The following is a 22,016-nucleotide window of genomic DNA, read 5'->3' on the forward strand; positions in this document are numbered from 1 at the left end:
CTTCACTTGATTGTGTGAGTGTCGTTTTTCTTGTCCCTTAATATATAAAATTAAATAAATAAGAATATAATAATGTGTGTTATGCACCAGGAGGTCAGAGCAGCACATATATCGGCTTCAAGTTTTAGGCATGTGAGCGCACTTGTTCTATCGTGTTACTGACCTTTACAGACTGTGTTGGAGCTATAAAGTAGGAGCAAAGGGAGAAAACATTGAATGCCCCAACAAATTAAGTGCACTGCCTTCATGAAAACTGAACTTTTGCATCGTAATTTAAATCAGTTCAACTATACCCTTTTGTGTGTTTTGACGACCGTGTTTCAACCAATTCATTCATGTTTTTGAACAATTGTCAGTGTCCTGTCTGCCAACTGCTACTCGGATGCACGTGAGGCTCTTCTGATGCCATCCCGTTTGCCCGGAGGCACGAGGAAGCTGTAGGGAACCATTATTTTCGGCCTTACCGATTATTTGCTTGCTGGACTAACTAACTTTATAAAGGTAATGTAGCAATATAAACAAACCATCGTTTTACCAGACTAATTATCTTAAAACAACATATTTTTATTCCAAGGGACATCAATGTAGTTGAAAACCATATTATTAACTTAACCTGAATGGACAAACTGCCTTATTTTATGGTTAATGTTAACAAATTTGAGGCTCGTGCTAGCTAACATTTCACCGTAGCTCGCCAGCATTAAGTTAGCTTTTGGTTTTGGCTAATGTTTAAGTTTGGTGGTAATTCCAGTGAAGAGCCTAACACTATGCCAAATTGATTTGGAGTATAACTAATGAATTCTGACTTGTTAGCTAAGGTGTTAGCATTAGCTAAAGCTCTTAATTGGGGCTTTGAAGAGTAAAGTTAGTGGTTAACTTTAAACAGTTTCACAGTTAACGTTACTGAGAAAGGAGTCAACTATGTGCGTTATGAATTACAATAAACAGTGGATAACTCACACAATGTTGAAAGAATATTACAGTTAATTGTTTTTTTTAAAAGAAAAAATTTAGAAAACAAAGTACTTCCTTTTTAAGAAAAAGTTTTCATTCATGCTTAATAGTTTGTCTTTTAGTTGCAATATTGTCAGGAAATGTGCTGTATTATGTCTTTAATCATACATTTTCAAACACCAACAGGCATTCAGCCACCACCTGTGTAGGCTATTAGGCCTTTTTCAAAGCAGACATATTGTCTTTTATTAGTGGGACAAGCGCAGGTGTTACTAATTATATTAAGATGCAAGTGTCCCATTCAGCCATGACTGTGAGCCAGCATGCACAATACCAGCACTCTGAAACTTAAGTAGTGAAATTCAATTCATCCGTCATTCAATTTATTTTTCCCTACTGTTAGATGTGATAAAATGTCGTCAGTGAAAAAGGCCTATTATACTACACTTTTAAACAAGTAATTGCAGTAGTTTGGTTATTGTATTGCTGTGAGCTGTAACATGAATACTTGTATTGCAGTCCCGGGGCTGTGGTTTAACTTTCTTTTCCTCAGTGCCTTACGAGACAGTAACTAACATAACTCAACCATAGGTAATACAGGCATCATGTTGTGTGATAGAAATGCTCCCATTTAATGGATGGCAGTTCTTTTAATTTGTCTTTTCATGGCTTGGAGATGGTGGTTAATACCTGCTCAACTGAAGCACAGCAGGAGAAAATAAAGACATTGCAGTCAACTCCCTTAACTCCCAGTCACACACACACACACACACACACACACACACACACACACACACACACACACGCAGCGTGCACATAAGACGGACACACTATCACTTTGACACACTAACGCACGTTTGTGCACCCGCCTCGGCCTGGGGTCACACTGTCATTTTATGATAGTAGCCAATTCTAGCAGGGATCATTTAATTCTCCAACGTGATTGATACCAGCACAGGTTAAATGGGAGAAAAAAGGTCTGTTCTATTAAGAGATCAGTGGCTAGTGGAGACCTCCCACTTAAATAGTCATATTTTCCCGTAAGTGTGTGTTTGCGTGTATGCAGTGTGTGTGTGTGTGTCTCTCACTCAGTTTCTTGTTTATGTTGAGGGGACACAGAGACAGTCGCAGAGGACCATCCATGGGTCAAATTGAATAACCGAGATAATTTAAAAAGCATTGACAGTGCAATTTGTCCATTCAGTGTTATTGCTCTGACCCCTATTAGTGTCGATGGGCTGGTTCATTTGAACCTAGATGGCTTATCAAGGTGTTATTGTCTCGCCGCAATGGACGTGGTGTAATACAAAGGAAGAAAAAAACCCTAATGGTCATTTCAAAGCCATTAGGTTGGATTGTAGTGATTGAGGAACATTACGAGGCTTTAATGTGCTTGCATATTATTTCTAATAAAAATCATTTAGCAGTAAAAATTGCAGATGAGGAAGTAATTATAAGCATGCGAGTGGAAAGGCAGTGTTACTGCTTATTAAACAGCCAATTCTATTAACCGCTTTCAACTAAATGTTCTTTTTTTTCTCCCCCTTGATTAACAGGCAGCAGAGGCCCGGTGGGACCTTGGCCTGCCCTGAAACAACTCGATGGATCTCAGTGCTGACTCCGGGACACTCCCCACCCACACCGCTGTAACTTACTACTTCTGACAATAGAGGACAAAGCAAAGAACATTCACCAGCTGATTTGTTTATTTAAGTTTAGGATTAGATTTAAACTAATAACCTTTCATATAAATAATTACTGGGTATTTGTCACAGTTTTGTTCTCAGAAACAAACTATGGATGTATTTTCTATGTTTCCTGACATGTATTTTAAAGAACTGCAGGACACTAGCAGAACAGCTTGCTCTTTCTTGAAAACAAGTTTTCTTATTGTATGCAGACGGACATGACTTTGAACATGCACTGTCTATGTCCTACAGCCTCAGCATGTAACCCAATGTTGTACCTTAGAATTGCCAAACTATCTACTTACTAAGTATTTGAATAGCCAAATTAGAAGCATGCATTTTTCTTTTGCAGGTAGGAGGACCTGCGATGGAGCAAGAGCTGTCTCTGTCTGATGCTCGCTGTCAAGCAGAAAGTGGAGGCACCATCTTACTACAGTTGCTGGAATTTAAAACCCATCTACTTGAGGCTGTTGAGGAGCTGCACATCCGGAGGGTATGGTAGCATTTGTAACATTTGCCGTTAGTGTTCTGAGGATTGTACCTAATGTGATAACCAGCAGGTGTCTGGCTTTTTTTATGCATGGTGTTCCCAACCCTCTAGATTATCATCCCGTGAGATGATGCAGTGTATATGTGTCGCCCATCATCACTGCTCATATTGTTCCCTTGTTTTATTGAAATTTTTTTAGAAACCTTAAATTTACTAGTAATTAACAAGAAAAAAAGCTCAGTTTAGACACAGAATTAATTAATTGAATTAAGTTTCTAAAGAAACACAATCAGCAAATCCCTTTTTAAAGTCTGAAGACCACATACGGAAACTTGCTATGTATCTTTAATACATGTCAAATTAAGTCATTGCTGTTACTTTTCATGTTAATGAAAACAATACGATACATAGTTTTAAACTCCGTCCCTACTTCCTTACATACACATAATTCAATAAAGCCAGCAGTCTCACACATCGTCTTTGTGCTAATTGGTACAAAGTGACTTCAACAGGAGAAGCTAAAGTTGAATGTTTTCGGTTGAAAGAAGAACTGACATTTCACACTGAGAAAATCACAATAGGAAGCAAATCTTCCCGTAATATTTCAAGTTTATTCAACATGTTTTCTCAAGTTCAGTTGACGTAACTTGGTTGGTTTTTACATTTCTTTACGTTTACATTACTGAAGACTTTGAACTAATTATTTAGCCCATGTTCAGTTAACTTCAGTTAACGTTTATGTCAATATTTGTTTTGTTTTAAGCATTGATTACTTCCTCTGTAGCTCTGCGTCACATCACCAACTAGTGAGTAGAACTCGGACACTAACGGCTCTTTGTTTGGCTTAAGAGCAGTGTGATTTCACAGAAGTAGGAGGAAGCCAGCTGCCTCTTTTGGCCATCTGGATAAGAGCCAGCTAGGTTTGATGCACATTGCATCAAGATGGGGGTCACCAAAAGCCATTTGACCCCTGACCAATAAGTAGGAAGTACATTTGTTTGTAAAAGTAACAAAAAATAAATAATAATGCTTTTCACCCTCTAGCAAGTACTTTCAATCCCGACAACACATTGTGAGTGTGCTTAAAGGTTAGGCGAGCAAAAATGGGATGTTGGTCGTTTGTTGCCATTTAGTTTTTATTGTTATAGTCGTGTTAACTGGGACACAAGCATGAGATGGTGTATCAGTGAGATCCTCCTCAGGCGCTGCCGTTATCAAAGTAGCATTTTGTAGTTGTGGCGTTCATGGGGTGGAGAGGTTAAGAAGCGAGAGGATGACATGATGGTGCCGGACATTCCTAAGCAGGTCAAATTCCAACGGGTTTTGTTCTCTGTTTTTTTATTTGTTTTTTTATACAGTACAAGCCTATGCTTTAGTTGGTGAGGATGTGGTACACTGGTAGACAGTGTGAGCTGAGAAGCTTTTTACAGTATTCAAAAAATACTAATTATTTTAAGTGAGATGTGAAGACACAGTTTGACTTATCACAATAACATGTATAATGGAAAACTTCAGGATAAGCTATGTATAACTTCTTTCAACTAGACTATTAAACAATCCATCACTTTTTCATACCCAGATACTTTTATTTTTTAATTTTGTTATGCTCATTAAAAATCATCCATTCAGAACAGCAATAAAACAGTAAAGAGATGAAAAGCCATGGCAAAAATATGATGTTAACAGTCATGAATTTTCACATAATACGTAATATCGTATATTATATATTATTTGGCAAAATTTAAATTACAAGTTTTTAGTGCCCTCAGCTCTTAGTTGATCTGCAGTTGCCGATTTTTTTATTTTTTATTAATAAAACTTTCTAGTGTCTTTTTAAACACACATACACTCTCTTTCTCTCGCTCACACACACACATACACACACACACCAATAATGATTCCTCAGTGGAAAAATAACAGCTTTATCTCCTGTGCACTCCTTTTTTTTAAGTGCACCGCCACGCTGGTAGCATAGTTTAATTGGAACTTATAAAATAAACTCAGTGAGTTAACCAGCTCCCACGTGCACATAAAAAAGTCCCATGGATATATAGAGAGCAATTGACTTTTACCTGCCTTCTCCCAGGGAAGAGGGAGGATAGGGATGGCTTTCCACAAATATCACCTCCCCTCTAATGTTCCTCTTTCTCTGCGTGCTCCTACAAAAAGATACGGAGGAATGAACCAGGGGAACTTGCTGCGGTTTGCCGTTCTGGCTCAACTCGATTTCTCAGTCTGAGCCACGCCTGCTAAAATCGCCCTGTACCGGCCATCATCGCCACATCTAAAGTTACTGTCTTGTTATGTACTTTAGCAGGTGTCTGATTGTGAATTACTCCTTACACAGTATGTGTGATTGGATGGTTGAGTATCAGCTGTTATGTAAACGATGCCTTTTCCTTGGTTCAGGATGCAGAGACACGCTTTGAGGATCAGATCAGTAAACTGGTGTTGGAGAATCAGGAGCTGGAGTGGGAGAAGGTACGGCTGGGCCCAACTGGCTGTCTTTGATATCTTTATTTTGGTACTTAGATGGGTGGATATTTAACACCTAGTTCATTATGATATTGTATACTGTGTTGATTAAGTCTTTCCTGTGTGACAGGAGTCCTTGCAACATCAAATTGAAACAGTGTCAAACCAGCACACAGAGTCACTCATCAATGTTAAGAAGCAGGTATGTTTTTATCATTTGGTTGCAGTTTTTATATTAAACAGAGACGTTTAACAATTCATTAAATCCCCTCTAAACAAATTTAATTTCTCAAGCTTCAGGCCAAAATAAGAAACATTGAGGAGGAGAAGGTACGTAGGGCTTATTTCCAAAAACTTCAAAACATTTGATTCAATTATTTTGTAGTGGAGTAGTAAATTCACTAATTTCCGTTGCACAATCTTGGCCCTCGGAGTGGATTCTTTAGTGATGCGCTTTGGTATTTATTGCTTTTTTGACACTCACAATAATAATCTTAACATTTCAGGGGAAGTACCAGGTCAGTGCAGAGTTAAAAGACAAGGAGATTAACAACCTGAAAGAAGAGCTGAAGTTGCTACAGGTACTGAGATGTGTAACACACAGACAGCCCCCTTTCTCTGTCTCTGTCTCACACACACACACACACACACACACACACACACACACACACACACTCTCACACAAACCCGCCCACTCATCCCATCACTTAAAAATCTGAGAAAAAAACTGTTCAAAGAGAGAAGTAAATAAAGGAAGCTCATGCCCGGCCAGAGTCAAGGGCGTCGGGTGTTGGAGCCCAGGCCTGAGTCTTCAGGCTTGACACCTCAGAGGTGATATACAGCCGTCCCCACGGTCCGCTGCACTTTAACAACTCAGCCGCCTTACAGAGACAAAAGAGATTGTTTTTGATATTCTATCTGGGAGACACCGACTGTGGTGTTTTTGCTAAAGCGAGGCCCACTTGTGTGTTAATTCTTGCGACACGGTCTGGTGGGCTCCTTTTTAATTTAACACGCTTTCACATCAGTAGCAGTTGGGTTTAGAGAGATTTAATTGCCATACCTTGATGATCTGCTAAATTACAAATTTAAGCTCCATTGGAACAGTATGGTTCAACTAACCTTTAATTAAATCTGAATAAATCATCTCGGCAGTGTATTTTAATCTCAATAAATAAGCTGGCTGATTTTCTGTACTAATATAATTCCGTTTTTATTAGTCTCAAAATCAAACAAATAATAGGGTAAAAATACCCACAAGTACGCTCATAAAAAAGGCCAATGTTATTTTTAAATTTTCCATATTTCACAATTTATTTTGGAAGGTCATCATTTAGTAAAATGCTTTGTTGTCTTTGAATGTAGGCTGGCAAATGTATACAGGGCTTCTCAATCTGACCCTTTAAGACATTAAACAAAATGTATTTGCCAACTTACATCACTGGCTGCATATAATAAAGAATATTTCCCCTTTAGTGTTGCTTATTTCATTCATCATTAGAAGAGCTGATTACATATTTCATGAAGAAGGAAAACAACACAAACAGAAAGTCTAACTATTTCCCCCCCTAACCCATGAATCAACTTGAGCCCTTTAAAAGTTATCTGGTGACCCCCCTTTGGGTCTGGATCCCCAGCATGAGAACCCCACAGATACCGGTTAATGAAGTGCTGGTTGTTTGATAAATGATCCCCAAAGTCTGACAACATCCAGGTCAGCCAATCATGTAAACATTTCAGTGCAAACTCTGAGACAAAAAAAAATGGGAGCAAAATCATTAGTTACAGCGGTAGATCAATACTAAGCACATTTCTTTATCAAATACATACAATATTTGTATAGTAATAATACCTGTTCCAATTATGTATGTGCATGTCAAGGTTAGCTTTTTACAAATTAAATCTTGTAGATATTTAAATGTATTTCTTGTCACTGATGATTTTTTGATCCCAAAAGAAAGTTGGAAAACCTCAAATGCTCGACTCATCAGAGTGGAAACCTTTTAATCCTGTTGATTTTCTTTCACTACTGTTTCACAGTTACTGAAGTACAACTTGGAGAAGAGATCAAGTGAGCTGGTGAGGAGGCATTTTCTACTTCTCCAAACTGTTGACAGAGGATTGGTGGGAGTGAGAAAAATGAAGAGGAGGTGCGAGGGGACGGTGCTAAGGAGGGACGGGTTCGGAGGGAAGAGCTCATCAGGAGTAACGGATAGGGAGTGCGCGACACTTTGAACTGCCAGCACAGCAGAGAAAATATCTCTATTAAAATGCTTTATAACCGGGCCTCGCTCGGTTTAACCCTCTTCACATAACAGTGGCTCCGCCGAGCGAGAGGGGAGTCGAAGTGAGCTGGTGTGTTGGAGAGGGGGAGAGGAGAGAGGGAGGAAAGGAGAGCGAGGCAAAAAGAATCTGCTCAGCTTGATACAGACAATCAAACTAGAATGGCAGTTTGAAGAGCGATAAAGTGCTCTGAGGCATGCGCCGAGTCAATTCCTTCATCCCACAGAAAGAGGCGGTCACTATCCGTGTTCGACCGCGGTCCTCTCAATCACTTGACATCGGTTTGTCTCCTCTTGTTTTGTGCCCACCTTTAAACCTGAGCATGCTTCTTTTTTTTTAAAGGCTAACTCCTTCCCTTAAAGGAAAAATTTGACATTTCGGGAAATAGACTTGGTTTTTTGCTGTGATGTGAATGAGAAGATCAGTACTATTCCAACGTCTGTGTGCTGCGTGCAGACCTAGAGCTAGCAGCCAATTAGCTTAGCTTGACAGAAAGACTGAAAGTAATAATAATAAATTTTATTTGTATAGCGCATGGTAAAAACAGAAACAATAAAAGCAATTACAATATAAACAAAAGAGATGAGATAACAGTTAGGAACAACTCAAAAACATACATAACTAGCTTCACAGATTTAAATAGGTGAGTTTTAAGTGACGGAGAATGTCTGAGGTGCTGGTGGAGAGAGTTCAGAGGGAGGGGGCATCAATGGAGAAGGCCCTGTCCGCCCATGTTTGGTGCTTGGACAGAGTAGGGGGGGTAAGGAGGTTGGCGTCGGTGGATCTGAGGTTGTGGGTGGAGCGTGTCAGTGCAGGAAGTCAGAAAGGTATGAAGGGGCTTAGGGTTGTGAAGGGCTTTGTATGTAATTAGGAGAATCTTGAACTGGATTCTTTGCTGTAAAGGGAGCCAGTGGAGGTTTTGAAGGACTGGGGTGATGCGATCTCTGGAGTGAGAGAGCAGAAGGACAGCTAAGTTTTGGATGTTTTGTAGTTTGTTGATGATTTTGGAAGATGTGCCATAAAGGATGCAGTTGCAGTAGTCCAGTCGAGAGGTGATAAGGCGTGGATCAGTGTTTCAGCGGATGAGGAGGAGAGGGAGGGGTGTAGACGATCAATGTTTTTGAGACGTGATTGAAAAAAAATAGAGGGGGGGGGGGGGTACAGCTAGCCTGACTAAAGTTAAAACAAATCAGCCTACCAGAATCTCTCACTAATTTACATGTTTTATCATGTTTGTTTCATTCATAGAAATACCAAAGTTTGGGTTTTTCACAGGGGGCTACATGCGAGACAATTTCTTGGCGGGGACTTCCTGGAGCCTTGACCTTACTTCTGCTACCTTCTGACAGAGCCAGACTAGCTGTTTCCCTTTGCTTCTAGTCTTCATGCTAGGCCAAGCTAACCAGCTGCTGGCGGTAGATTTAAAGCATCAAAGACTAGAGTGGTATTAGTCGCGTCGTCAAACTCCCAGCAAGGAAGTGTATTTCCCCATATTTTAACCTATCGCTGTAAGAAAAGAAACAATTTAGACCTTTCTTCCTCATTCCTCTTTGTATACATCAATCCTTTCATTCTTACATTCCTTTGATAAGAACTTATCGCTGTAGTGTTTTGCACTGTTCCTCTCCAGATGTGTGAGTCAAACATTGTCCAGTACTTTTTTCTTGTTTTTTTTTTTTTTTTTTTGTCTCTGAAGAAGGGAGCTCATTTCTTTGTATGTTTTAACTTTACCTTCTCCACAGGAACAGAAATTTGCCTTGCAGAGCCGGTCAAAGGACAGCCACTTGAACCAGTTGGGGGAGGTTGAGAAACGTTTCAGTGCTCTGTCCAGACAGTGTGCCATGGTCAAGCAGGCCCACGAGAAACTAGAGCAAAACGGTAATTAATGGATGTACGGAGGGATGAGTATACAGCTTTTTATATACAGTCTATGATATACATACTAAGATGTACAGATGCTCTCCCCTGTGGTGATAGCTGCAGTGTTACAGGTCAATAGAGACCCTATTTAGTAGAAACAACTCGCAGAGATCTCGATCCGTGCTCACTTGATGGAGTAATGTGAATTGTTAACAGCACATTGATTCTTACAAATATCCAGTTTCACCTCATCCCAAAGATATTATTTTGGGGTCAAGATCTGGGTAACGAGCAAATGTAACCGCCATGTTCCTTCAAATGCTCCTCCAGGATGTCTGATAAAGAGCTAACTGTGCCTATGAGCAGGTCTTATGGTCAACAGCAAGCAACATTATTACCAGCAGCCTGTTCTGTTGACATGGCTCCATGGATCCATGCTGTTGACAACAAACATGCATCCTGCTGTTAAATTCCAAACAGCTCACAGGAGGGTAACCAGACATGGTTTTCATGGTGTCCAGGTGCTTCAGAGTTCAATGAGCTGTGTGTTCTGAGATGACCTTTTGCCCAATATCATGTCATTTTTGGCCTGATTTTGGTTACCATTAATAGTGAGCTCTAGATGGTATTCAAAGCTGCTTAAATCGTGCGTCCTGCTCATCATGTGGTCCAGTAGAAGGAGTAAATAAAACTCTGTGTGATCCACCGTTCAGAGTAGCACCATGTTTACTTCAAAAGGGAGACGGATTTCAGACAGTAGGTTTTCACAGTGCATATGTCTTGTCATGGATGTTGACAATAGTAGATGGCAGCATCTCTAGAGGCCTACAGTAACATATACAGCGCTGTATACAGTGTTAAAGTGACATTAGCACAGCATTATGTATGATGGCGTCTCACCATGTGTAACTCTTACAGTTGATGAGGCTATGAAAATAAAAAAGAAGCTGACTACTGCGAATGCAAAACAAGAAGCAACCATTGTGTCACTAAAGAAGGTATGTGGAAAAATGCATTATCAATATGAATCATCTGAGGCGAGCTGTCGTCATGTTTAATATTACTGACTAAATGCTCCTGAAGCTTGCACCCATCGTCAGTTTGTCGTACTGTATCGCAGCCAATTAATATCCATGGTTGCCAAAAAAATACTATAACAGAAATAATATTGTCAGTATTTAAACAAAGTAATTAACTAATTATTATTATTATTATTATTATTATTATTATATGGTGCTTTCTCAGGAGTTGGAGGAGGTCAGTCACAAGCTGATCAAGGCCAAGATGTACTCAGTTAGACACGACGAGGTGCACAGTGCTGCAGGCAGAGAGCAGCACTGCCAGCAGTTGCACCAGAAACTGAACATGGTGAAGAACAATCAGTACATATAATAATAGATCATCTCTGTCACATTAAAACAAAACTCTCATAATGCTTTTTTCATTTCTTTTGCATGTTTAGGAAACTAAAATGAACAAAAAACTCAGGGATGAAAATGTAGCAGTGAGAGCAGAAAAGCAGGTAAGAGTCTAGCGAATAGGGAGGAAATCTTATGAGACCACTACCTTAAACTTGATCATATGTATTGAGTGAGTTTCTCTCTGAGGATGCTATGTGGTTCAAAATAAAACTGAAACAGTGTCAGAGATTGTATGAACTCTCTATGATTACAAGTGGCAATAGAAGTGTAATGTAGTACAACATCATTGTGGATATCTGTGTTTCGCCCATGTACGTGTGTTTACACAGGAAGTGATGAGGTCCCTGCAGCATACCCAGCAGCTTCTGTTGAGTCAGACACAGACAGTAAGCAGAGTAGAGCTGGAGCTGCAGTCTCAGAGAGAGCAATACCAGGTCAGAGACTTGTATTCTTTGCTGGTTTAAGGACATAACTGTTCAGAAATGTGTGAACATACATCATTTAACCTCATTCTACAACACACTAAATTGCCTTACCACATTTATACCACGTTGTCTTGTCCCCTACCATATCATTTATTGATGTGTTAGTCTAGATTTCATTTCAATTATTTATTTTTATTGCTTTAGCAGAAAAAGAGCTCAAAAGCAGATGGTGAACAATAAAAGAATAGAAACATAGCTTACAGTGGAAGTCTTACTAAATCATGTAAAGTCGCCTTAAGTAGACACAGTTGGCTACAATGTCAGTGATCTAATAAAGGTAGTAAAGCAGAAAGGGAAAGAAAAGGAGTAAATCTCAAAGACTCATACAGCTGTCTGAATAAATCAAACTATACTGTCACAAAATTCCTTCTTTTCAGTCATCTGGAGATGCATGATTTTATCTTTTAGGACAGGTAAAGCTAAAAAACATCACATTGTGTAATCATCCTGATTGAAATTTGAAATGATTTCAGTTATAATTTAAGGGCAAATACATGTCTCTGTAAAATGGGAATAAAACAAGTGAATTGTTAACTCAGAATAACAACTGCTGTAACATTACTGAGTACTGATAAATACAACAAACCAACAGCCTCTTGGAAAAATATGCAAAACACAGTGGTATCACTTCTGTTGTTCTTCCTGACTTCCCTTCAATTTATTTCTTTTTTTTCTCTCTTTTCTTGGATGCACATCCATCCATCCCCTTAAACAGATGGAAGCAAATGCATGTCAAAATAGATGTGAAAGAATGAGAATGTGGTGTGTTTCAGGTGAAACCATGCACCACCTATTGGCCCCTCACGGATCAGGAGTTCGTAAGGGTCTATTTAAATGATTATGGAGTGAATTTACACAAGGACAGAAATAAATAACGGCCATCGTTTCTTCTCATAAATGTGATGAATGCGGTGTTGTACATCACAACACATACATTAGTGAATATGATCCCCTCCGCAACTGAATGACAGTGTGTTTATTCTCCATTTATGGCCTTACAGTTTATTATTCGCCTTTCTTCTCTCTGTACCCCCTTTTCGATTTTTTAATTTACCTATTCATTCATTTATTAAAATCATTATTAAAATGACACAAGCCAACTGATTTGTATTGGCGAGAAGTGCACTCTCCCTCTCTCCCCGCTCTGTTAAAGGCCCTCTGTTCACGTTAAATAAACACATAAAAATTTAGTATTGCATTAAAAATCTCATGGGTGATTAATTTTACTGCAGGCCCTTAAGCAGGAACAGAGGGTGATGAGAGAGAGAAGCAAGGCAACGGAAGACAAGGTGGCGCAACTGATGGAGAGCGACGCCGCTTCCAAGCACAGCTGGGACAAAGAGGTAGGAGAAAAACTGTAGTGTGAGAGAAGGCAGTGCGATGGTGACATTTTTATACAACAAAAGCAAAAGACCTGAAAAGACCCATCGTGTCTGTTTTAAATTTGTCTCTACGTTTGTTTTAAACAGAAGGCAACGTTTCTGGATCGCATCAAGAGCGAGCGACAGGACCTTCGAGCAGCAAAAGAGGCTTACGAGGAGCTTCGTCTGGAACACACGGAACTGTCCTCGCAGGCCAAAGTGCAGGCTCAGCATATATATGAATCGGAGGTAGAGACACACACACATGCACAGTGGCCTATGTGTACCAAAAACACATAGGAGTCAGTAATGCTACCCCAAACAGACTCGTCCAACCAATGTGACAAATCTTTTTTCCTGGCTAAAACTAACAAGTGATGGTACCTCAATTGTGACCTGTTCAGTAGGTCACAATTGACCATCACTTGTTAGTTTTAGCCTTGATTTATTTATTTAAATAAAGAAAATGTAAACATTCAGCAGGTCCTAACCAGATGTAGGTCTGCATTCTACGCCGATAAGAAGTAGCTGCTTGATAATGTTACACATTTGTGTAATAAGGTAATAACTTTGTATCATTCTCTACACAGATGAGAACCGCTGTTCCTACAGAGGAAATCAGAGGAGAGGGAACTCCTAATGAACCCATCTCCAGCTCTGAGCTGCCTGGCTTTGGTAGTCTGCAGCACTTGGCCTCCGCTCAGACCAACAGACCAGACCGTCTGGAGGACACGGGGGTGGTGACTGAGCTGGATGCCACTGGAGCAACTGGAGGTCAGCCAGCTAAATATAAACATACAGTACATAAGCATATATTATTAGTTGTTCTCTACTAAGAATTCAACACAGAATTTTACTCTGACTTTGACAGACTTGCATTGCTTTTATTTATGAAACTATGATATATTTATTTTCAACAGTATCAACTGTATTAAGCCATGGCCACATGTGTGTCGATGGATCTGTAGACTTACTGAGTAAAGAAAAGAGTGATGAAGGGAATGGAGGAATGAGTGAGAGAGAGCAGGGCTGGAAAGATGACGAGAAACAAGTAAAACACAACAGAGACGAGAGGGAAAGCCACAAGGAGAAGCAATGGAATAGAGACGGAGAAGATGCAAAGGAAGGAGGAAGTGCTGCAGAGAAGAGTGGAACGCTCGGGGCCCAAACAACAGATAGAGCAGACAGACGAGAGGGTAGCCACGGGTCATCGGAGGATGCAGGGGGGGGGCCCAAACGGCCTGAAACAGAAACAAAAGATAGAGCCGAGGGTGAAGGGACGTACAGAGCGGAGGAGAGAGGAAAGACGAGGCTGCAGGCAGCAGAAACCCAGATAGCGGCCCAGACGACCACTGATATGGCCACGGAGAAGAGCGACACACAGCAGGTCTTTGACCTCACGGACACTGAGCCACCACCGGCCGCCTGCGAGCCCCTAGACCGCTCACTAAGTCTTCTTCAGAACGTCAGCGAGGAGGATGCCGACTCCAGCCGCGTGAACGAAAGATGTGAGATGCCCTCTGTTCTGTGCCGTTCCCATGAGCACCAAGGTGTCAATCACGGGCCGAACTGTGTTGTTGAAGAGGTGCAAAGCCTCTGTCATGATGTGGTCCAAACCTTTGCTGAGTCAGCTACTCCGAGTCTGATTCATCACATTTTGGAGAAAACCACGGAAGAGAATCAGTCCAAGAAATCAGCAGCCAATATGTCTACGGAAGTTTCTGGACCTCTGAATCAGTCAAGAATCTATAGCTCACAGATCAATAACGCACCATCAGCTGCTCAATCGGATGTTGTTAGTATCCAAGAGTTAGGGACAACACAAACTCAACCTAGTGATACTTCAGACATCCCCAGCGACATTAAACAAATGGATGCATTACCTCCAAGTCTGGAAATCTCCGAGCAGAGTGGACAGCTGAAGTCTCTGGTAACTGATGACGATGGTGAGTCTAGTGCATGGAAGGAGAAGGAAGGTCTGTCAAACGTAGATACACAAGAAAAGGATAACTGCACGACTGCCCAGGAGCCTACGGACAAATATCCTTTGAAGGATGCCTGTGCTGATACCGCGATGGATACTGCGGACCTCGAGACCGGCAGCAGTCAGGAGCAAGTGATGAACGACAAAATAGACAACGCAGGAGATGCGAAGATGACTAAGAGCGAAGCTGATTTGAAGCCGTCTGTCCATCCAGCTCACGAGAGCGATGCATCATCAGAGAGTGGCGGCCCAAAATGCTCTGAGCCGTCTCCAGCAAAAGAAACGCTGCACGACGGTATGAACAAGTGGCCTCTGCTCAGCAATAAGACATACAGGTCGTCATTTGACTGGGGCAGCGCTCAGAGAAGAACAGGAAGCTCCAGAGATAAGTCTGATGTCTACGTCCTACATCAGTTTGTTCAGGTAACACAGTTTAAACATTTAGTGGCATTCAAGAGAGCCTTAAAGGGACAGTTCCCCCCAAAATATAAAAATAACATATTTTTCCTCTCAGCTGTAGTGTTATTTATCAATCTAGATTGTTTTTGTGAGAGTTGCCTAGTCTTGGAGATATCGGCCTATAATGAGACTAATCTGGCACACTAGTGGTGCTCAAAGCGACAAAACAAGTACATTTGAAAAACTCAACAGCAGTGTCTCTTTCTAGAAATCATGACCTGGTTACTCAAGATAATCCACAGACCTTGTTTGTGAGCAGTTTGAGTTAGGAACTATTTTCCTTCTACCGAACTACACCCGCCAACAGTATGACCCCACAGCAGGAAGCGTGCACCTCCTCATGGACGAGAGGCTCGTGACGGCGTGAGATGTAAACATTAATGGCGTCCTTCTCAGCTGAGCTGTGACCTTAGTTAGCTCAGTGGCGCTAGGCAAAGGAGCAGTATCGGTTAGTTATAACCCATGAGCCTCTCGTCCATGAGTAGATGCACGCTACCTTCTGAGCGGTGATATGCTTAGCAAGCGTGGATCGGCCACCTGCCGAATGCCTGATAGTTCCATTATATTTGAGAGAAGGCCGACATCTCTATGGCCGATATTTCAATAGTAGGCAATTTAGATTGACAAATTGCACTACAAGTAAAGAGAAATGTGGGGTTTTTTTTCATTTTGGGGGTGAACTGTCCCTTCAAAAGGAAGCTGTGTATCGGTTGTGTCACTAACTTCTGTGCAGAAAATTGGGGATGCAGCTTGTCACAGCTTTATTAATATGTATTCAGAACAAACTACAGCTATATTTTATTTGTGACCATCCATTACTTTGACTTTCAAAACTTGTGCTGTATTTGTGCAGAGTCACAGTGCAGTTTGAATCAACATTTTTGAAATTATGCTTAAGTGGTTTGGACAATTTAAGTAAAACCCGTCCGATGGTCTTACTGCTCATGTTGCTTGTCATACTGGACTAGATTCTAAACCTGTGTCTACATGATAAAGCATCCCGGTAAAAATGTTAAAGTACAAAACAATAAACTGATATAAATATATTAGTATCGGATACAGTATGTGATATGTATTATATGTACATTTATTATGATCGTTTTGGTCTCTATAACACATTGGTGTATTTTTCAGGGATCCCCTGCGTCTGAGCAAAACACAAGTGGTCCTGGTGGACTCCTCGGACATCCCATGTTCCTCAAAAGCAAGCACGACAAAGGTGACTGTTGCATTTGTACCATCCGTTCCATTAAAAAAACGGCATTGTGTCATCGTGGAAAATGGTAGTGCTGCTCCACTGGTAAACTCTTACACAGTGAACTTGATGTACATCTGTATTCCACACCGTCACTAACAATCACTCATCCTTACCCTCTCGCTGATCTCTCCATTCCTCACCTCATTCCTCCCAGTCCCCTTGGTGATTACCAAGGCATCAGATCTGCTGAATGCCTCCAGTGTCTCTGGGACTGCCGCTTCCACGGCGAGACGCCGGCAGGGAGGGCGAGACGCTCTGGGACAGACCTGCGGAGAGACGGCAGTGGCAGACACGGTCAGTCCCAGAAGCTGTTTTTTTTTTCATTTTTTTTCTTTGACATTCCCTCGTGACAGTCTTGCAAAATGATAAGTGTTCGAAGCACAGCAACCTACATGGAACAATCTTTAGCTTCCCAATATTACGCTACACTGATGATTTACATGCCCCTACATGTCATGTGATTTCGGAATGATCTCTATATGTGATCTGAACTTGCAGCTATGTAGACATTTTTGTTTAATTAGAAGTGTTGAAGCCCATTTCATCACAGCAACATTGTTCTGCATTACGACGTGACGCTGAACAGCAGGAAATGGCCCCGGCATGATGTTCACATGTGCACTGCCTCAGAGGAAGTTTACAGTGACCCTTATAAAATAGCTTCTCTATCAAATAAATTGGTTTGAGGTCATTGCTGTTCCACCGATTTCTCAGCTTCATCATTTCATAAACCGTGTCTGAGTGGACCTCGGGGGAAATTTGTGCTAGGGCTTAACAAATATGTCTGTTACATCAACCTGACATGTCCTCATAAGAACTAGACGTTGTAATATGTTTTTTTCAACATTCTTGCGGTCCAAAAGGCTCAGAATGTGAGAGCGAGCAAGCGATAGCCGAGGCCAACACACTCAGCAGACTGTACGGAATATCATGAGAGGGATTTGAGACGAGTAAAACTTTGACAAATGGCACGTCGGGTGTTGAGTGAAAGGACGTAGCCGATGTGCGCTGAGCTCGCAGACAGTCAGACAGACAGAGAACGAATGATCTGTGATAGAAAGTCTACCTAATGGTGCTTGGGTACCCCTCCTCTCTCACTTACTCAGTCTTTATCCATCCCCTTAGTCTCTCTCTCTCTTCCCCTCTCACTTCATCATCCGTCTCTCACTCACTCGCTCCCTCCGTCCGCTCGCTTTGCCGTTTCACTTTTTTCACTCTTGCACACTCTCGCTCTCTCTTTTGTCACCATCACCGCAAACTGCCACTCTGCGCTTTTATAAGATCCAGGTGCCGGCAATTGAGCGAGATAGAGCGCACCGTGCCTCGAGTATGAGGAGAAAAAAAAAAAAAAAGAACAGGTCTAATAGTTTAACAAATTGTAGGGAGGGCCAAAGCCTTTATTTTCTGCAGACTCTGAACAACTGGGAACGTCACACAGAGTTCAGTCTGGGCCTGGCTACTTTCTCAGAGGCTGGATACTGTTACATATCGGTATCATACCTCATATTGCCACTGGTTATTGTCTGCCCCGAGTTTGTTTACCGGCTAATGTTCCTTTTACTCAAAAATATTAGCTTCATCAGGAGGCACCGAGGTTAGAGAAGGAATGGATCTAAATAGAAGTTCACAGTAGATGTTTGAGCTCTACTGTATTTTTTTTTGGTGTCATTTTTGCACAGGAGAGCAGAGCTTCTCTGTCCATCCCATCTTTTCCATTCAGGAGACTGCCATGGCAAAGCACCCCAGGGTAAGTAGGTGCTCCACTATGGAGTTTTTATTTAGAAATTAAAAGCTAAAATTCATAACTGTACGTTATCCGGGAAGACAATCCTTGAAATGATGTTGGATCTACAACAGAGGTTGCAGATCATCATGCAAATCACCTGTAATGTTTTTTTTCTTAATTTTATTACTGTTAATATGCAGCTATCTACAGTAGCTAGCTAAATGAAAATGTCCATGATAATTCATTAGTGATTGAAATGAAACTTTAAATGATCATAGGGTGATATACATTTAGCACTTTTGTGATGTTTTACAAAACATTTTTTGCAAAGCAGAAAATATTGGTATTGTTGCCAAAAGCAGCTAGCCGCTAGCTACCTCACCTACTCAGGGAGAGTGATTAACAGAACATAGACAGTGAACACAGCACAGTGTCTGTCCTAATGCCCAACACAGCTGCACCACGCTGGGTACAAAAAATATATTTCAATAAAACAAGTTCCAAATTTCAGTTTTAACTGGGTTTTTTTAAGATGATATGAAGGTGATTTCATAATGCTTCATGTCAAGCTGACTAGCTAACACAATTTATTTTACCCCTTACAACAGGTGTAGCAGAGCTCCTACCTCAGCTGCAGGTCCTAGTTCAGAAGCCGACTGGGGGCCCATTTGCTCCCAGGAGAGAGAGGACCAGCAGTCATCGTTCAGAACCCAGATCTCCAAAATCGAGCAATTCCTCCACACAGAGAGGCTCCGTCTGCCCAAAAGACGAAGAACTGACAACTAAACCAACGCAACTCACCGTTCTGTTGAGGGATTCTACTCTAGATTCAACTATCTAGTTGCAATAACATTTGTTATAGAGATAAGAACCTTAGCTGTGAAAAAAATATATAAGGGTGTCCAGTTTTTGGCTTAAATCTTCCCTGTTCATTACTGTTGCAAAAACATTTCTACATTCAATTTGAATAGAAAAAGGGTCCGTTCATTTGTCGTCGTTGCATCGACATTGTGCATGTGGAGGTGCGCAGGAGAAGAGGGAATTGATTTTTCCACTGGATGTTTATATAGTTCTGTCGCTAAAGATTTTATTTTAACATGCAGTTGTGCGTGTATACAGCCATGTTGAAATGTATGCATTGTCATATTAACACAAATAAAAGCAGCAGTTAGATAGTAGTTTTCGAAATAGTTGAAATAAGTACAGTACCGTGTTATCACTAGTACCTTTTTAAAGGACAAGTGCAGCACAGCACAACTCAACACAGCAAACCAAGCAAACAGCAGGCTGTCGTTACAGGCAAATTTATTGAAACAACAAAACAAAATATGTTGCATTTGGTTTATTGGAATCACGTGCTCACAGTATGTCATGAATTTCACAGCAAACGGACAGATTAAAAACAAACAGTGAAGGCCAAGCACCGCTGTCAGTTAGAAAAGGCCTGTAACTGTTAACATGCCAATTAACATTAATTAGCGTCATGGCCAATCAGGGTTGCATGTCTCAGAGGCGCTCTAATTGTGGAGGCACCTTTTGGTTGACACCATGTTGTGTCTGCTGCCGCTGCTGTTGTTGGGCGAATTACAACTTGGGACACACCTGGTCAGAATCTTTTAACACCTATTAACATAAATAAAGAGATAACAATTAGCACCCCATAACCCTAATTAACAGAAATCAATTAGCAAACACACAGTCTAATTAACAGACAACTAACAAGCCTCTCGTTAACTTTATGTTCCCTGTGAGGCTGATGGAGAAAAGCACATATGGCCATATGTGAGCATGAAGCAGCTGACCACAGACGCATGCTTCTCATTAGTTTGAGTGCCACATCTGGACTGTACATGTCTGATGAACTAGCTAAGCTTTTGGAAGTGAGCTGGAAGAACAACACAGTGTAATGGAAATAATTATTAGTTTATGGCTTTTTTTCTAGATTTTCTAGATATATTCATAGCATTAAGCAGCAAAAAACTATTTGCTATGTAAAGATATAGTACTGTAATGTCTTCCTGAGCAGAGAATGAAGTCACACTCTTCGTGTGTGTGTGTGTGTGTGGGGGGGTGTATTTGACCACAGCCCTCTATTCAAGAATGTATCCCATAAATAAATGGCTAAAATGGGATAAATCTGGCTTCTCCCTCTGAACATATGGGTTAAGGTGTAGGAAAGGGGCCAAATAGTACAGTTGTTCTTTGGCTATACCGTCAAAATGGGGATGTGATTAGCAAAAAGGGGAACTGCGAAAAGTATGAAAGTCAGTTCAAATACTACCACTTTCATGTCTTTCTGAAGATTTTTTTAAATCCGGCTGTTGGCAAGGTACATGGAAAGTCTGTTGGTGGCTGCAAGGTGTATCGACCAATAAAAGACCCAAAGCTGAAACGAGCTCTTGAAAACATTCTGCTCACGTTCAAAATTAACACGTTTTGACGGTGGCACAAGGTCTCCGCTTGGTCCATCTTACTACACTTACTGATAATGAATACGCCTGAATGTTAATGTGCTCATAAAGAAAAATCTGGAACATTTGAGCATCTCTGCCCACCGCTGCTGACCCTTATCCTTATTGGGAGGAAGGGAGGAGAGCTGGGGGGGGTGAGGTGTGGAATATAAAGGAGTTAATTTTAATACTCTCGCGCAGACAAAAAAAACACGTTTGGTTTCTCTCACATACAGTTTCTGTCTCTTACACACACACACACACACACACACACACACACACACACACACAGAGCCTGGGTTATGAAGTGTTGGCGCTTTGAAACAGTCAATTACCCTGCGGATAGGGAGGATACCTGCTGTTAATTACTGCTCAGTGTTTTATACGGAGAGTAAATAAAGAGGCCGCTGACATTCACATTCCATCAATGTGTCCCCAAGCACCCACTGTATGTGTGTGTGTGTGTGTGTGTGTGTGTGTGATGTTAAAAATAACCTCTTAGAGGTGGGCACCATGGGAAAAAAACTGTAGACATACAGGACTTCTATCAGAAGAATTATATGTCTATATCACCTGCTGTATCCATTTTCTGTACTTCTGCATAGCAATAGAAAATGTATCTTTTATTTGTACCTAATGACATAACGGTAACTTTGAACAGAGGTTTAACCCTCACATTGATGAAATGCAAATGACGATACAGTAGAACGCTGTAATGGACAGTTCAGACACTCACACAAGCATAACACCCCCCCCCAGCTAAAATACAGAGGCCTATACAGTCAGAGAGCAGTCACAAGTTTGAATTCAAGCCTGATTTACAGCCCCATTTTATTGAAATCCTGTACACGAGAAGGGAGGAAAAGCAATATATTTGCCAATCCTCCAGCTAAATGGGTCTCACCACTAAACATTGTTGAACATCCCGGGGTTACGGGGCCGTGCTTTGTCATATTATACCTCTTTGCCTCAAAAGCCATCACAGTAAATCTGGCCCCGGGAAGTCGTATTAAACGCTGCAGTGGATGTCTTCCGAGACGGCGGCTGAGTGCAATCCTGGCATTCAGAGTATACTCTGCAGTTTTAAAGTGAAGAAGTGCAGCTGCTCCTTTGGCCCCGTAA

The 22,016-nt window shown here is 41.1% G+C and overlaps 1 protein-coding gene across 3 annotated transcripts; it reads left to right on the forward strand.

The window, feature by feature from the left end:
- The first annotated feature begins 363 nt into the window (after positions 1-363).
- On the forward strand, positions 364-21,244 carry ccdc73 (coiled-coil domain containing 73). 3 transcript variants are annotated; one of them, XM_068711600.1, is made up of 21 exons: positions 364-501; positions 2,511-2,600; positions 2,995-3,135; positions 5,542-5,613; positions 5,738-5,809; positions 5,902-5,937; positions 6,114-6,188; positions 7,648-7,686; positions 9,633-9,768; positions 10,669-10,748; positions 10,996-11,118; positions 11,213-11,272; positions 11,501-11,605; positions 12,889-12,999; positions 13,126-13,266; positions 13,608-13,791; positions 13,938-15,424; positions 16,595-16,679; positions 16,873-17,012; positions 18,398-18,465; positions 19,053-21,244. In XM_068711600.1, the coding sequence occupies exons 2-21, from the start codon at positions 2,556-2,558 to the stop codon at positions 19,228-19,230; spliced, it is 3,378 nt and encodes a 1,125-aa protein (XP_068567701.1). In that variant the 5' UTR covers positions 364-501; positions 2,511-2,555; the 3' UTR covers positions 19,231-21,244. The 3 variants fall into 3 exon arrangements, with proteins under 3 accessions (XP_068567701.1, XP_068567702.1, XP_068567703.1); XM_068711601.1 differs by lacking the exon at positions 5,902-5,937; XM_068711602.1 differs by lacking the exons at positions 364-501; positions 2,511-2,600; positions 2,995-3,135; ... (3 more) ...; positions 6,114-6,188; positions 7,648-7,686 and adding an exon at positions 7,695-7,757.
- The last annotated feature ends 772 nt before the right edge of the window (positions 21,245-22,016 follow it).

This window comes from Cebidichthys violaceus, unplaced genomic scaffold (genome assembly GCF_023349555.1).
Source record: "Cebidichthys violaceus isolate CVI_PGR_0920_01 unplaced genomic scaffold, fCebVio1.0.p SCAF_164, whole genome shotgun sequence".
Taxonomy (NCBI): domain Eukaryota; kingdom Metazoa; phylum Chordata; class Actinopteri; order Perciformes; family Stichaeidae; genus Cebidichthys; species Cebidichthys violaceus.